Source organism: Pantherophis guttatus, chromosome 7 (genome assembly GCF_059756535.1).
Source record: "Pantherophis guttatus breed Tessera chromosome 7, ASM5975653v1, whole genome shotgun sequence".
NCBI classification, from domain to species: domain Eukaryota; kingdom Metazoa; phylum Chordata; class Lepidosauria; order Squamata; family Colubridae; genus Pantherophis; species Pantherophis guttatus.
Window position 1 is genome coordinate 28,627,956 of NC_142069.1, and position 18,321 is coordinate 28,646,276.

Sequence of the window (18,321 nt, forward strand, 5' to 3'; positions counted from 1 at the left end):
CCTCCGCACCACTATTTATTGCCAATAAATAGTGGTGGGCGAGGGGTGGGGGAGCCAGCAATTTAACAAATGGTTCGGTGTTTTTTTGTAATTTTATTGGCCCGCAGAGCTTCAGCATAGGCTAATTAGCCCTTGATTAGATCGGCTCCCGACCCCCAGCTGATTTGCTCTCAGCTGTTTTGCTCAGGGCTCTGCTGCTTGCTTGCAAAGAGTGCAGATTTTTTTCCCCCTATCTATGCTGAAAAACGAAACTGAAACTGAAACTCCTTTGCTGTTGCTGCAACTTGGAAAATTAGGCAGGCAGATTTCTTTTCTTTTTCCTCACCAAAAAAAGTAGGTGCAAACAATAGGAAATTTAGGGAAAAAGAGGAGATTTTAAAACACAAAAGAAAAAAAGCTCTATTTAACTAGGGAATTGTAATAATTGAGATACTATTAATTGTATATTGTGTTGAAAGCAGAAATGGTTAAGTTGTGGTTTGGAGGAATATATGGGGAAAATTATTTGGTGATTTTTATTAAAATGTTGAATTTATATTAAACAACTGTAATATTACATAATTAACCAATGTGAGGATGGATATAAAAATAGATGACAATGGGAAGGGGTATAATATAGAATAGAAGGGAAAAATTGAATTTGATTAAGATTAGAGATGAGGATGAAGGGTAATATTGGTTTTTTACAAAAATAGATGAGGAATAAATATGGCAAAAAGGAAATATAGAAATTGTAAATTTAATTGAAATGACTAAACACTGTTTAAATTTATGAACCGGCCAAATACTCTGTTCAAAGAAAATACATTGTATGTTTGTATGTGTGTTTCTAATTATTGTTATTTATTCATATTTGTTCTCTTTTATTCTTTAAAGTTTAACAATTCATTCTTTATCTTAATATCTTTATATTTGTTTGGGGTTGGCTTTCTTCCCTTTCATCTTTTTTATTGTACAGCAATCTTTCTCCTCAAACCTACCATCTCTCTCTTTTCTTTCCTTCTTACTTTCTCTTCCTCACCCTCTTCTTCTCCTCCCTACTTCCTCTTCCTTTCTCCTTCTCCTCCTCTCTTCCTCCCTCTCTTACCCTCACTCCTACTCTAATTTCCCTTCCCTTCCTTCATCCCTCTCTATTGCTGTATCCTTTTATGGATATGGACTATTCAGAGGGCTGAAAAAGTTATTTCTGACTGGTCCTCGCACTTTTGACCAGTCTTCGAACTTATGACTATCCTCACATTTTACGTTTTTGCCCTATCTTGTCACCATGGTGAAGAGAAGCAGTTATGAAATGAGTGACACATTGTTAAGAATGCTACAATGGGCATAAATGATGACCAGTCATAAGTGCGAAGACCGGTCAAAAGTGCGAGAACCTGTCAGAAATCACTTTTTTCAGCCCTCTGGGTAGTCCTTTTGTGCATATGGACTACTCAGAGGGCTGAAAAAGTTATTTTTGACTGGTCATCGCACTTTTGACCAGTCCTCGAACTTATGACTGTCCTCACATTTTACGTTTTTGCCCTATCTTGTCACCATGGTGAAGAGAAGCAGTTGTGAAATGAGTGACATGGTTGTTAAGAATGCTGCACGGGCATAAATGTGAGGATGGTCATAAGTGTGAGGACCAGTCAAAAGTGCGAGGACCTGTCAGAAATGACTTTTTTCAGCCCTCTGAGTAGTCCCTATAGACATAGCCATGGCCACCCAGCCACATGACCAGCTAGCCATGCCCACCCAGTCACATGACCTCCAAGCCACGCCCACAAAATAAGCCACGCCCACAGAACCGGTAGTTAAAAAATTTAGAACCCACCCCTGGTTGGGGGTCACCACAACCTGAGGAACCGTATTAAAGGGTCGCGGCATTAGGAAGGTTGAGAACCACTGATCTAAAATAATATGGCAAGCAACAAAAGGAGAATCAGTAAAGGTTCTAACCAAACTATGCTAAGAAATCTGGAGAATGACACAATAACCAACAGATTGGAAGAGGTTAATCTACATACCAATACCAAAGAAAGGAGATTGAACAGAGTACAGATAGTCCTTCAGAATAAAAGCCTCTGAAAGAAGCTTCAGAAAAAAAGCCTCCAAACACTTCAGAAAAAAAGCTTTTTTTTCTGAAGCTCTGCTTCAGAGACAGAAAAAAAGTTTTTTCTGAAACAGAGTTTCAGAGGCAGAAAAAAAAGCAAGACACAGAGCTCACAACCAAGGAACCTGTTGCTAAAATTCACCACTGGGAACAGCTGATTGGGGGTATTCCGGGAGGCCAATCCACCTACCAGTCAGCTTTTTTCTTATTTTCCTCCCCAAAAACTAAGGTGCATCTTATACTCCGGTGCGTCTTATACCCCGAAAAATATGGTATATTGAGGCTGTACCATATCTTCCTGAGTTATCTCCATTTTAAAGAAAAAGGACCCAGAGAATACATGACCTTGGCATTTAGACTCAGAGAAAGAAATTGGGGGGTGAATCACTTTCCTTTCCGTTCTTTTCCCCTCACATCTGCATATACTCAGTCAAAGCACGTATTAGTCTATGTCAAGATTTCTTTTTTTAGAAATATGCAAGTGGATATTTCTACATATTTTTCCAACAAACTATGCATTTTAGTGTACTTTAATATCTGTTAAGAACAACTTGTGCTTTGATTACAGATACGAGACTGAATTTCATCAGCTCATATATTGGAGGAGGGTCTATATGATAGCAAACATCTGCAGAAATTTGCACTTTTTATGGAAGATTTTTTTTTAAAAAAGTAGATGCCTTACAGAAAATATATGTAAAGACATGGTATTCAACGATATACAGGTAGTCCTCCACTTACAACAGTTCATTTAGTGATCTTTCAAAGTTACAACGGCACTGAAAAAAGTGACTTATGTCCATTTTTCAGACTTATGACCATCGTCCTGTGATTTACATTCAGATGCTTGACAACTGGTTCATATATTTGAACTTTGCAGTGTCCTGGGATCATGTGATCATCTTTTGCAAACTTCTGACAAGCAAAGTCAGTGGGGAAATCAGATTCACTTAACAACTGTGTTACTAACAATAACTGCAGTGATTCACTTTACAAATTGGCAAGAAAAATCGTAAAATGAGGCAAAACTCACTAACAAATTTCTCACTTAGCAACATAACAGGACTCCCTGTACAAATATGTATTTTTCTGTGCAAATATGTATGCAGTTTTTCCACTCAGTTGCAAATAGAACTTGTGGTTGGTATGTTGAAAAATCAGGGACAAACAGAATTGGCAAAATCATCCCCTTTTTATACTATAAATATATTTCTGAGGTGATCATAAGGAAGGCATTTTTAATTCTAGTTCCTAAACATTCTGACCTACTGTTTCAGTGGTGGGTTCCTCCCGGTTCCACCCGGTTCCGCCGAGCCGGTAGCGGTGACGATATAACGTCACCGAACCAGTTCTCCCCCCGCCCCCTGCTCCCCCGCGTTATTCTTACCTTTTATTTGGCCCCACCCCCAATCTATTGCTGCCTCCTGAGTCCCAGCTGATCAGCTAGAAGGAAAAAAATGTTTAAACTCTTGCCACGGGGTTTCAAAGGGCCGTCCTACAGCTGATCAGTGTTAAAAGGCAGGTGGTGGTAGACCGGTGCCTCCAAAAACAAATGAGTAGACCGGTGCCTGCAAAAATAAATGAGTAGACCAGTGCCTGCAAAAATAAATGAGTAGACCAGTGCCTGCAAAAATAAATGGGTAGACCAGTGCCTGCAAAAACAAATGAGTAGACCGGTACAGCTCTGCAAGCAGTTAAAAGCCTGGTAGACCAGTACCTCTGCTAAAGCCTAAAGACTTGTCACATGACCATCAAGCCACACCCATAAAATAAGCCACGCCCACAGAACCGGTAGTAAAAAAAATTAGAACCCACCCCTGTACTGGTTTCCTTCGAGCTCCAGTTGGTAGATCTTGAAGTTGTTCTTGAATTTCATTCTTGGACTAGAAGGAATGGTTTAATCCCTGTTAAACCATTACTGTGCATAGTTAACCAGGGACATGGCCAGCGGTAGGTTTCACATATTCTTACCACCAGTTTGCCCTGCGTGTGCATGCTTGCTTTGCGCCTGCGCGCCTTCCGTACATGTGCCTCGCCTTTTGTGCATGCGCTTTGCTCACGTGCGCGCCTTCCACACCTTCCGCACATGCACTCGGCCTCGAAAACATAGCTAAATAGGACAGCATTACCCTGGGGTGGGTGGGCAGGCCCAGCAGCAGTTGCTGCTACCAGTTTGCTCGAACCGGTCTGAACCGTCTGAATACCACCTCTGGACAGGGCTATAACTTTTACCATCCCTGATCCTTGACCATACTGCTAGACCCTCTGCCTCTGAGGGAGTGGAAAAGGCTCTTTTCACCCTTCCCAGATGCATAGAGAGGATCTGGAGCCAGGTAAGAAAGAAAAACGGGCCTACCGGCCATCACGTACCAGGAGCGGGGAGGGGGAGGGGGGGTTGCGTGTGCATGCACAGGGCAGGGTGCATAGAATTATTGGTGTGGGCATGCACGTGCATGAACCTTCTCTGCCCCCACTCTCCTGCCACGCGATGGCAAAAAGGTTAGCCATCACTGGCCTAGATCTATTGGAAACCCTGAACCTCTCTGAGATTTCCCCACTTTGAACCAGAGAAGAGGGAAGTAGAAACTAATTGGAAATACCCCAATACTGTATAAAAATCCCATTTCCAAATTCCTCAAAAGTATATTCCAAACAAAAGGAGCTTCCGTTTTCTAGTTCTTCCTCAAGCTGATTTAGAATTTCTTTACAGTTGGGTGGCGGTGGTTAGTTTCTGTGGAAATGTGGTACGTTTCTTCTCCATTGTTGGGGAGGTGCATGGCACAGGAGTCTAATAATATATCCATGCACATATAAATAAATAAATAAATAAAAGTCCCCCTTGGTTACAGCATTTCCTCTTCTAAAAAATCCCCAATGATAAGAATATCTTCTTGATCTTCAGGGACTCAATTAAAGTGTGGTAAACTAGGGAAGTTGCAGACTGCTGTAGTTGTATAAGGGTGGACAAAACCCTTCAACCTGTCTCTTGGCCATCTTGTAAATAAGATACATGCAAAATGAGGATTTCAACTTTCATTCTTTGCTCTCTTTGGAGTAATCGGGATGAGATGGCAGGAGGCAGCATACAAGGAAAAGGGAGGTCATAATTAGCACATAATTGTGGATGGTACAAAATCTTCCCATGCGGATACAAAGCCTCCCAACCTCCTATTTGCTTTAAGGAATGGGAAACCACACAAATGCTTTAGACTCTGGAAGGATTTCATTTTGTAACTTTCAAGTCTGGAACTCTCTACTCCCTATCAGTTATCACATGCAAGGCACAAATCTAACTATTCCATATTTTTTATGAATAACAAGTTAGCTACCTTGGGTGTTTGTCTAATAAATTAGTGCCCCTTAGGAGCCTTTGGGAAAATTTTACCGGCTGGCATGTCTGAATTCCACATTGCTGCTAAAAGCAAAGGAAACCTGTCAGAAATAAGGTATGTATGAAATAACTGGTAATTTTAATTATGTGCCTTTTTTTTTTTTGCATTGATTTTCTTCTGAGCCCATAATTACTTTAAGGTTTTAACCTGCCTTTCTTAGATAGGTTTCAGTGTCTACTTCCTCTCTCATTTCTTCTGCCATACTTCTTTCAATCTCTTAGAAATAACTCTAGCTGTTTTTCCCCCTTGAATGAATAGGGAATGAGCTTCTGTCTGTTGCCTTGCAAATTTTGCAGCTAATTTCTATTCTCTGCTATTTAATGGGGGGGGGGGGAATAGGACCCAATGGTATAAATTATCTTTCCTTAGAAAATAAATTCTTAACCTGTCATTGCTCCTGGGGCATGTTGAGAACTTGCTCCAAACCAAGAGTATGGGATGAAAGAAGAAATGTGAGTTCAGCTACTCTTGGGGAACATATTTCTCTCAAACCACTGGGCAAAGGAAGACACATCAAGCTGTTTGATTGTCAGAAGCACAGGCACAAACTTCTTGAACTTCTTAAACATAGGGCGACTTTGATACTGGGATTAGATCAGTTGGCATTCAACATTACACTGGAGAAAGAATGATAGAAATAATTAAGTAAGGGAATAGTGAGACAGAGCTATGGTTTCTATGAAGGGAAGCAAGACAGCTCCTTCAGAACTGAGAAGACAGATAAATGCTGTCCAGTTTTGAAAGGACATTTTTTCGGTTGGGAAGGAAGGAAGGAAGGAAGGAAGGAAGGAAGGAAGGAAGGGAGGGAGGGAGGGAGGGAGGGAGGGAGGTTTGATGAAGGGGGAGGGGAGTTCTGGTGCAGGGAGGACTAGGATTGTGTGTCATTAATGCAAGCATTGCCCAAAAAATGCTAAAAGAAATTAAGGGTATGCATTAATATAGTAAGATAGATTATAAGAGCTGTAGTGGCACAGTGGTTAGAATGCAGTACTGCAGACTACTTCTGCTAACTACCAGCTGTTCAGCTCTTTGATTCCCACCAGGCTCAAGGTTGATTCAGCCTTCCATTCTTCCTAGGTGGGTAAAAGGAGGACCCAGATTGTTGGGGGCAATAGGCTGACTCTATAAACTGCTTAGAGAGGGCTATAAAGCACAGTGAAGTGGTATATAAATCTAAGTGCTATTGCTATAACTTAATTAAATGCAATCCATCACACTACAGTAGGAAGACTGAGATCCTGCTCCATCTCTATTCAGATGCTCAGCGTTGATGCGCAACCTCTAAGCAACACCACTTCTTACAATTCTTTACTTTTAAATCTGTTAAGAGAGTCATTTAAAGAGTCAAAAAACAAGGACAACTCCTCCACACCATACATCTTGCACACCCCACATTTGGGATTGCAGGGAGGAAAGATATAATTTCAGATAACTGCATCTTTTAAATGAAGCATTCAGGATTTATTTTCTGAATCACATCATGCTCTGCTCAAATTGCAGTATAAGGAGGATAGAGATGAAAAAAAAATCCCTGTTATTACTTTTTGTGCTGGCCCTTTTAGCAACTAGAAAATTACCAGGAGATGTAAGAGTTTTTGGTGTTTTATTTGTTTTTCTTTTAGTTGCATGAATAATCTTTGGCCAGCAACACTGACATTTTGTATTGGCTGAAACTTTTCTCTCTTAATTGCAAAAGCTCTGGAATTTAATGGAATTAAATCCATGCAAATTTAATTCCCCAACCAATTAGCATTTCTTTCTGGCATGGGGATGGATTAGATTTTCTGTTTTCCATTAAACTCTGAGAAAACAGATGTGTTCTTTTATACAATCTAATGCACACAATAGTATAGAAAGATAGGAAACTGGTAGCAACATGCAACAGCTGAATATCATAATGAAATGTCGAATCCACTGTTGTATAAAATAAATCAGAAAGACAATTTCATATGAAACTTTATTCCTGAATATTTGAAGCTGGCTGCCAGTGAGGCAATTGGTCCATCTTGACTAATGCTATTAAATCATATTAGTGTAATTTTTGCGTGATTGATTTCTCAGCATCACTTAGCCTTTGTTGAAGCTGGTCCACATTACTTGTTGAATGTGGTTGGCTGGTGTGTAGTGTAAACTCAGGCTATATTGATAGTTTATTGTTCCATATGAGTTGTGAGATTAAAACAAAATCACATTAGAAAACCATTGTTAACTTGGGGGTAGTGTGCTGAGTTTAAAACAGCCTCAGGTAGCATCATAATGTGTATCTGTCTGTGTGTGGTTTGTATGTAGGTTTTGACTCTATTCTTTCCATCTTGTTCATTTTGACTATCTGCCTCTCCTCTAGATACCTTTGAGCAGAGGGCTATCTAAATAGCTACCATACAAAAGGCTGAAAGATAACAGTTGATAGAATTGAATTTTCTGCATATGAAAGATGGAATCTGCCAAACAGCTCCTTACATAAGTCAAATGATAATGACCCACAATTTAATTTAAGATGATGTCTTAATTTGGGGATCTTAAATATGGTGCTCATGATCACTAATATGCCTAAGAATCTTTCTTTGGCATCTACCCAACAACATTCTTTCTCAGAACTGTTCAAAAATTTATTTCATTTAAAATAAATGAATGAAAAGCCGGCAAGCTAAGATTCAATGTTGCTCTCCCTCACCCCTGCATGTGGAAGTTTGGTGTGTTTGTTTTCCCTAAGGATGTGGGTATGTTTTTCTGTCAACACTTCGCCTTTTGTGAAACTTGAATTTTGATATACTGTATTTTGTGGAAAAGAAAATGTGATTTGGCATTTAGAGTCCATGTTCTACCTCTGGTTTTTGGTCCCCTAGAATAGATTTGAGAGGGGGCTTTTAGGCCATCTAGCCAAATCCCCTATTTAGGACTGGTATCCAAATTAAAGCGTTTAAAACATCTGATTGTGCTATTCTTTTTGGACACATCTGCCCAAAGGCAACACTCAGTGCAGAATAACAAGATTACAGTATGTGTCTCATGGCCATTGTTGAGTCAGGGCCATTAACAAGAGTGTCAGGCGATGGATTTTTTAAGTGAAACTAGCACAGATAATTACACTATTGTACCCTTAGATTAATAACTTGGTAAAAACTGGCAGATTCTGAATGAATATGGGAATGGCAGCTAGGTATACATCCTCACTCTGAAGAAAAACTGGATATTCTAGGTGGATTTTTGTGTGTGTAAAAAACAATATATTTTGAAATCTCATTTTAATGGACAGTGGTGGGAAAGAGCACTGCCCAAAATATCTCTAACCTAAGAATATTTCATTTTAGTGACTCTAATATTGTAACTTGTGTCACTTGAATGTTGATATCATTAAGAAATGGTATAAACTATATAACCTGTGTTATCTATGTAAGGATATTATTATGTAAATATTGCAAATCACATCGCATTTTTGTCCAATCATTTTGTCCAATAAAATTATAGTTTGATTATAATAGATCAGGGGTGTCAAACTCGATTTCATTGAGTGCTGCATCAGGGTGTGTTTGACCTTGGGAGTGTCGGGGTGGGGGGGCATGGCCAGCTCAATGTCGCTCATTGAGGCTTGGTTTTTGGCCACGACGGCCCTCCTGAGCTCCATTTCTGCCATGATGGCCTCCTGCAGTCCTCTGCCAGTGAAAAGGGAGCTCGGGAGGGTTGCGTGCAGCCTCCATGAGTTCTGTTTTTGCTGGCAGAGGGTGACAGGAAGCCGGCGTGGCCCAAAATGGAGCCCGGGAGGGCCGACACAACCCTCCTGAGCTCCCTTTTCGCTGGCAGAGGTATTGTGGGCTGGTCCTTCGCTGTTTCCAGGGCGGGCCTGCGGCCCAGATCTAAGCACCCCCCAGGCTGGATCCGGCCCCCGGGCCTTGAGTTTGACACCCCTGTAATAGATAGTCTAGATCAGGCATGGCCAACCTTTTCGCTTGCCTGGGCCATTTTGAGCGAAGAGGAATATATGCCACCATATAATCAATGTGTATGAAAAACTAACTTCCTTTATTTTTTGAGGTCTTGAGGGGTCACATTACTAGTTGTCCAGGGCTGCATGTGGCCCATGGCCCATTGGTTGGACACCTTGCTGTAGATTATTCAGTGAAATACAATGCTTTCTTTAAAACGTTATGCAATTATTTTAAACATGAAACATTTAGTTTCTCTTCCGTAAGCAAAAGAGATGTTGAAAGACTACTTTGAAAAAAGGAAACTACCAGAAAAGAAAAACAGAAAGGAACAAATGAAACTTTACCAGAAACTGATCAACATGCAAACTGTATGGTTAAACTATCAACGTTTCATTCATTTTTGGAAGATTGTATTTGAAGATTCCTGTAATTATGAAAAGTTTTAATTGGCAATGGTGGCAACATGAAGTAAAAAGCTTAATCCTTCATTACTAATTGTATAGTTTGAAACTATCAGCAAAAAGAAGAGAAAAATTAAATGAGAAGGTGAGTGCTTATTATTTGTTACTACATATTATTAGGTTTTTAAAGTTTTTTTAATCATTTTCCCTCTCTCGAAAATATCAATAAATGCAAACTGCTTTTGTTGCTGTTTTTATTGCTGTTATTGGGTATGTTGCTATACATGTCTTTGAGTCAGCGTTGATTCCTGGCAACTGCCTGGACAAGTCTATGCAGAATTACAGAAGTGGCTTGCCATTTCCCACTTTCTAGGGCTGAGAATGAATGACTGGTCACCCAGTTGGCTTTGTGTTTAAGGTGGAACCTCAACTTATGGTCTCCTTGGACTTGTCTGAAATGATATAGGGTTTCCTGCTTGAGCAGGGGATTGGACTAAAAGAACCCCAAGGTCCCTTCCAACTCTGTTATTCTGAGAGGTGAATAAAAAGGTCAAATTCAATCTAATCATTTAGCTGACTGTGTGACCAATCTAATAATTTTAAATGTATTCACTGCCCATCTCCAGTGAATTCTGGTCACCATTCAAAAGTAAAAGACATATTTAAAAAAAAATTAAATCAATAGAGAGTTCACTTTATTATTTGCTCTAATAACAAAATCCACAAAATAAGAGTCATTAGACAAATAAATATTAACCCCACTGGTGATGAAGTGAACACAAGTACGTTCCTAATTCAGATCTGACAGCTAATGGAGATTGAGGGTCAGCCTCACAGAATCAGGGCCTTTGGTGTCATGTCTAACTGGCCTGATCTGGAATTCTAAGATACATGTATGGAGAATTTCTCTGGGGAAGAGATGTGGTAAGATTCTGTTTCTTCTATCTTTTCTATCTTCGCTCTATAAAATATGATATTGGTCTACAATATAGAGAGAAACCAGAACAGTTCTCTCTGATGGTAGATAATTAACCTCAGAATTGTGATTCTGTCTTTCAACTGTGATGATCTGGTTGGAGGTTTTAATCTTTGAAGAAACCCTGGGAAGTTGATGGGAACTTGGGAGTCCATAGAAGTTTTGTTTTATTTTTGTTTTCTTGTTTCTTTTAATAAATGGATCTAATTGCAAACTTTCTTGGCAAACAGGTAGCTCAATCTCCCAGTCTTGGTGATATAGTGGCAAAAAATGCAATTTGTTAAGAAGCAGCAAGGGAGTGTGGGCAAGCAAAACGAAAATAATAATAATTTGGGAACTAATCAAGTGGAGCATTAATAATTGCACTGAATGTTTTACTCTCATATTCAGCAGGGGAAAGTACCTGAAAAAATTCTATTTTGCCCACAGGTGAGTTCTTCAAGCAACAAAGAGTATTTAATGAACATGAAGCTCTATGGCATTGCTCTGACTTTAAGTCTTACTGTTGTCATCATTGAAGCTCGAGGTAGGCTTTCTATTCATACATTTTACTCTTCACTTCCATCTTTGCTCCTTCTCATCTTTCTTTTCTTGATAAAGAATCAGGAAGCTCTTTGATCAATAGTCAATTGCAAGCCTCCCCATTATTAGTGAAAAGACTATGCCCTTACCTGATAATGGGAAAGCCATTAGGAAAAAAACCAAAGCCATTATGTACATGGGGTAAATTGATGCTAAATACAGTATAATTCAGTCACTGGAATTCTTACAGCTCCATTCCATTCTTCTTAATAAATCTTGCCATAAAGAACTATGTGAGATTCATGCTTGGAAAGATTCTCATTCCGTTTGAAGTCAGACCAATGATGGCCAATACAAATACCCCTTCTTCAGTAGAGACCAAAACTTGTGTTGAATCACAGTCATGAATCACTGGAAGTTAGAGCTAAAAGACCTTCTGAAATCCTAGGAATGTTGTACTATCCTGATCTCTGAGATATTGTTGTTTCAAAAAAGGTGGCTGAATAGAGAAGACTCACCATCATAGTCCCTAATAGCAACATTCCTGAGAATGTTGGTAACTCCCTTCTGAGGTGGCAATTACAGGGGGATCCCCTGCCTGTCCACTGAGACTATTTTATGCAGCTTTTTACTGATAAATTGTCCAGATTAACAAAAATCTTGACTGTTTGTGCGTGGAGGTCAATGTGGTAACTGAAGTCTTGCCATGTCACTGGAATTCTGATTCTGATGCTGCTCTTTGGTATGTCCTCAGCCATTTATGGGCTGGAACCATGCCCCACCTAGCTCTTATGTGGAGCTGGAGAAAGTGTGACAAGCTGAAGCTGGGAGATTTATTTGTTCAACTTGTATTTGTTCAACTTGTATGCCGCCTTTCTCCAAAGACTCAAGATTATCAAAACTTCACTCCAGCAAGGAATGGGTGACCGCAGATTTCAATAGGATTGTAATGTTCCTTTTCCTTAAAAGGCACTCCTTGAATGCGACTGACTATTGCCTAGTGAGGAGGTTTGGAAAAGAATGGAAAGAGGATAGATGTAAACTATCAAGAGAAAAGCATGAGTTGGTTGATAGCTTATCTCATAAATGGCTATTTAGCCCAGTTAGAAATAAACTTGGGAAAAATCTTTTTAAATAATTCAGAAAAATTCCACCTTAATTATCACACTATAAACAAAAGTGGAAGATTTCTTTTATAATTTACAATATTCTTATCTATCTTAACCTAGTATTAAAGATACCTTACTGAAATCTGTGTAATTCTTGCTTCCCTGATCTTGCCCAGCTGTGACGGGGCTTGACACTATGATTGCCACAATAGATGACTTTAGTTGGGATCTGGATAGGAATAATGTGCAGCCTATACCATGAATATAATATTCTTCTGGACCAAATGCAAAGGCTCGAGCTCCTGCTTTAGTGTGTAGTTTTAAATGGTGGTTGTACGGGTCAGAGATTGGCCTAGGTAATCATTACTTTGTGGATACTGTAGGATTTCTCTCCCCCCCACCAACAATCTTCAACATTAATATGAATGTACTTAGAATGTCATCTGGAAGTTCAAGATATGGTACCATTAGTATACCGTTCATGTGTACACATTTGTCCTTGGAAATTGCCAGAATTGAATGGGACAAAACAGGCTAAATCTGGACCCAAATAGGATAGCATTGTTGCTTTGTGCAGTGGTGTGCTTTGCCAATTCCAGTACTGTCTCTTGACAAGGAAGCTGTACCCTTTAAGAAGCTAGACTGTAACTTGAAGGTTCTCCTAAATTTGTGGCTACTATTGGATGGGCAGGTAGACTCTCACAAATATCTTTGTCGAGTTTTGGCTGGTTTACCAGTTGCAGCCCTGCTTGGAGCAAGAGAGACGTTTGATGACAATTCACTCCATTGCAATTACTTGTATAGACTACTGCAAGATTCTCTACATAGGGCTGCCTTTGAAAACTATCCAGAACATTAAATTAGGGCAGAATTTGATGGCGGATTTGTTAGCTGGCACTCCTCACTATGAGCATATTACATCAGTGTTATGAGCTCTGCATTGGATGTCAATTGGTTTCTGGATATAATTCAATATGTAATTTAATAAAGCTTACAAAGTTTGGCACCTGGATACTTCCAGGGCTGTCTTTTTCGATCAGAATCAAACTGATATAATGTTAGTTCTCCACTTCTGTGAAGTAATGGATAAAACTGCAGTAATGTGCTCGAAACATAGCTTCTCAGTAGGAGCACCTGTGCTTTGGAAGAGTCTCCCAATAGTGACTTGAATTGCCTCTGCTATTATATTTTTGGGAAGTTATTGAAATGGACCTCTTGCAAAGGGTGTATGGAAATTTAGACACTCCTGCCTGTGTTCGGTCATTGGAAATTATATTGGTTCACCATATTATATTACATGGTCATTTTGATTCTTAAAGATTCTTTTAATGTATATACTATGGGTGTTTTAGCTGTGTAACATGGATATTTTAATTATATTATTGTATGTGAATGATAATTATTGGGAGCCTGTCTAGATTACAGTGGTATTCAAATATGATAAGTAAATAAAAACACATGCCTTATTTTTATGGAAATAAAAGAATGAAGCAAGTTCTCAGCTTCAGGGGACAAAATATTTTTGACCAGCCTTACCTTACTGGTTTTTCTCCCAGCAGGGCTCCTACCCAAAACATCATACAAGGTAGAAGGACACCCTCTTCTCCAAAGGGCTGTTTTAATATTTACACTGTCCATGAGAAACCTTTTACTGTAACATCTATGCCTACAGTAATGTGCAATCTGTCCAATTTGTGTCCCTTCTTTTGGACGTCTATGTAAACTTATCATGTCCAGTTACTTGTACTGTTCACATTATTTAAGGTCACACTCAAATAAAAGTGTTAACACACATCTATCCAGATATAGGCATTGGCTTTTCAATTTTTGCAGAAAGAAACTCTTAATAATAATAATAATTTGAAAGATGCAAACTCTACCTCCCTGTTGCATTTGTCAAAAAATTATGGCTACACAAGGCTGGAGACGAACAATGAGTTTTACTTCACTGGTGGCTTTTTTTGTTGTGGTTGTCAAAAGATGTATTTGTATGTTCAGAGCTGGAGAAAAGGTTTGCATTCTAGGCATCTTTTATCAGTTAGGAGATTGGTGTCCTTGCCGGTTCGTACAGAGCCCTTGGTCAACAACTGGAAAATATTAAGCAGATGCGGGATGAATTGGATTCTAAAAGTGAATGCTGCACGAGCACTTAGATCATCCTCTAAGGTGCTGCTCCACATGCTCTCTCATGCTTAAATATGGGCAGGGACAGCTAGGAGCAAGCCTTCTCAGTGATGGCCATCCATCTCCTACTGTGGCGTACATGTTTATTTCCCCCAAGTCTTTTGATACATTCAACTTATTCTTCTTATCAGCCTTTATGGTTATATTACCCTGGGTCTTTCTCATTTTTCTTTCTGTTCCATTTGAATTTTAAAGGGCCATTTTAGAATGGAAAGATTTTGTAGGATGGTATAAAATTAAAAAAAAAATCTGTATATGTGTTTGTGTGTATATCTAGACAAGCCATCTAACTTAATAAAACCTTTCTGTCTTTCTCAAAATGGTGCACTTGAAAAAACACAATTTGTATTCCTTAATAATTTAATTTAATTTAATTAATTAAATTTATATGCCGCCCCTCTCCGAAGACTCTATAGTGCTTTAAATTCCCAAGTAAATAAATAACATTAAAAAAAAAACATTTTATACCCATTTCTTGTCATTGCTGTTTTTGCTCTTGCTGAGAAAAACTGGAGACAGCACTTTAATGTCTTTAGGAATATTCTCTTTTGCTTTTAGAGAGCCGGCTGAAGGAATCCTTGAACTGTTCCAATGACTACGAATCATATATGAACTGCACCTGGTCTGAGCCCCGGGAGGGAAATGCCTTTGTCAAGATGCACCTTTTTCACAAGGATAATGATTCGTGAGTGGCTGAGCATTTATTCATTTACAGGCATTTGGGTGCACAAAAAAGAAAAAGAGGGGCAAAAGAGGACTTCTAGAGGGGGTGTAATGTTAAGAGACAGGAGCTCATGGAGTAGATGCAGCTTGCAAAAGGGAAAGTTAGAACTGTATCTCCACTGGTGCTTCACATGTTCTTAATGTTCCAATGTCATTCTTATTTCAAGGAAATAATTCATTCAAGTAAATAATTAACAATAAAAAATTAAACATTCTGTACTTTGAGAGAAAAAAAATAGAAAATAAATGTTAAGAGAAGTACCATTTAAACATAAATTATGTATTTTTAAAAGAAATGTGCCCTTTCAGATAGCATCAACAGGGAATAGATTTACGAGTGAATGCTTAGAAAATTACCACTGTGTCAACTTGGCTTTCTGAAAGTTATTTTTCCCCTGAGAAAGAGGAAAGAACTCCCCTAGGAAGGTTTTTCTTAGTAGTCTTCCTATAGGGTTTAACTGATGCATAAGAAGACTTGAAGACATCAGACTGCAAGCAAAAGAATTAAAAAAGGAAAGATGGGGCATTTATGGACTCACTGGGACATGCTTGTCACACGTTCCAGTTTATCTCTGGAAACTTTGCTGAAATGTTCTTCTCCCCAAACAAGAAACCTCAATATAATTCCTTTTTAAATATGCTGAATGAGAAATATGGAGGGAGGAGGAGGAAGAATAATAATTTTGGCACAGAATTATCGTAAGCAGAAGTGTCGTAAGCACAAATATGGTGGATTGATTTATCTATTTTAGTTTTTTTCCCCTTATGGCTCAATTAAAGTGCTATATATCTCAATATTAGACAATATATACTTTTCTGCCCTCATTGCTGACTTCTGTCCTGCCATAACTCTAATATTGGCAAGTGATCTGTGCTATTTTTTAAAAAGAATTTCAAAAAAGGATTGTTGGATTTGCTCAGTTTAGTTTTTCTCCCTCTAAATGTCACCAGTTGTTCATAAAATATCTACCACCCAATTGCCTTTACCTGGGATGTGGAGGCGAAGTAGGTGAATTTTCAGAGAAGGTTAAACAAATGTGTTTAAGCCATCTGTTAAAATTTGTTCTGGTTTTGAGCAAATGTTTTGCATGGTGCATTCAAAAGGAGTCCAAATGAAACCTGATACAACTTCTGGATTAGCTCTGTTAAACTCATTTTCAAAAGCAGCCCAAATAATAACTGATAGGCATGGTGAGAATTTTTTTATGAAGAAGCAGAGCTCTCTTGCTCTCACTTCACACGCAGATTTGTCCAGCTTCATTGCTAGTAAGCTGTTCTTCAGGTTGATCCAGGATTCCAGACTGAGGGTGGGCTCAGAAATCTGACAGGTAGAGAAAGAAAACCTGTGGGAAACAACTCGATTTTCCTGCTGCCCAAAGACAATGGCCTTGGAAGATTCCATCTATGGATTAGCGAGAAATAGCATGCTATACCAGTAAAAAATTACTACCATAATAATGGCTGATACTATTTCTTGGGTTCACCTGGCTATGCTATCAACAGCGTGGTGAGGAAGGAGCCCTGGTGGCTCAATGGTTAGAACATAGTATTTTTATCAACTCGTTTTTATGCTGTATTACCCCAATAGTATTTTTTTTTATCACAAACATGCCTTGTGGGGGAAAAAATGCTAATTTGTAAACAAATTGGTAATCCTGTAATTGCAGCAATGACTGGAAAACCAGAGTGAAGCATGTGTTGGTAGCGACCCATTGGGATGATGTTTCATCAACTGTTTTTCTCCATTATGTCCAAACCATTTAATACAAAAGAAATACATACAATGTTTTATTCACTGGAGAAAATTCTATGGGGCTGCTGCATAATACACTGAGTGACAACAATACAGGTCCTATGTAATGAATGCTGGATCATGTTAGAAATAAAAATTTCCCCTTAAAAAAAAAAAAAGAACATAGTATTGCAGGCTAACTCTGCCCACAGCTTGATGGGACTCGAGGTTGACTCAGCCTTCTATCCTTCTGAGGTTGGTAAAATGAGGAGCCAGATTGTTGGGGGCAATATGCTAACATTGTAAACCACTCACAGAGTGTTCCAAAGGTGCTTTTTCAGGAGGCAACTGGACTTTCTTGTGATTCACTGAACAGCTGTGGCAAGAAAGGTTGCAAAATGGGGCAAAGCTCACTTAACAAATGTCTCACTTAACAACAGAAATTTTGGGCTCAATTGGCGTCATAAGTCAAGGAGTACCTGCACTGCAAAATGGCACAGTTCAGGATGACTGAAGGCAAGGGCTGGGAGTCGGTTGAAGAGAACACCATGAGGGAAAAAGATTGTTGGGAAATGTTTGTGCTGCAGTGAGATGAAAGTGAAGAAAGCTCTAAGGCTGATTTCAGACAAAGTGCCTCTTTCTCATTGCTCTCCCCTTAATGGGTAATCTATATTGGGAGATATCTTTGAACTAAGGAGTGCTATTGATTTTGAAGGAGCTGATGGTAGGAGTACTTCTCCTATCCCTCCAGTAGCTACCAAAAAGAAGTATGTAAGAACGTGAAATTGAAGAAAATATGACTTCAGCAACAGAGTGGTCCAGTGCTGGCTAATTTTTTTCCCCTTGGGTGCCGAAAGCACATGCGTGTGCCGACACCCATAATACAATGCCCCCCGCAGGCCCCCCCCCACATGCACGTGCAACCCCCCGTGCTCCCCCTGCCCCCTGTGCATGCGCGCGTGACCCCCACATGCTCCCCTGCATCCACGCGTGCACGTGTGCGTGTCCGACCCCTGTTTTGGTGCTAGCAGGCCTCCCTGAAGCCTCCTGGGACACGCTGCAGCCCCACACCCCGTTTTTGTGCTAGCAGGCATCCCTGAAGCCTCCTGGGACAAAAAAAGGCACAGGGGGTGCATGCATGCACAAGCCCCCCAACCCTGCGCATGCATGCCTCCCAGCAGAGACCCAAAAATCAGCTGGCCAGTGGGAGGCATGTGGACATGCGCAGTGGAGCTGAACTGGGCGTCGGCTTGCGTGTCCG

General features: G+C 39.6%; 1 protein-coding gene across 1 annotated transcript in view; it reads left to right on the forward strand.

Moving 5' to 3' along the window:
* The first annotated feature begins 9,754 nt into the window (after positions 1–9,754).
* The window catches only part of CSF2RB (colony stimulating factor 2 receptor subunit beta), a 33,494-nt gene continuing 24,927 nt past the window's right edge, over positions 9,755–18,321 (forward strand). Inside the window, exons 1-3 of the mRNA XM_034403172.2 lie at positions 9,755–9,959; positions 11,220–11,316; positions 15,164–15,290. Of these exons, the coding sequence (XP_034259063.2) occupies positions 11,250–11,316; positions 15,164–15,290 (194 nt within the window). The 5' untranslated portion in view covers positions 9,755–9,959; positions 11,220–11,249. The remainder of the gene's footprint in view (positions 9,960–11,219; positions 11,317–15,163; positions 15,291–18,321) is intronic.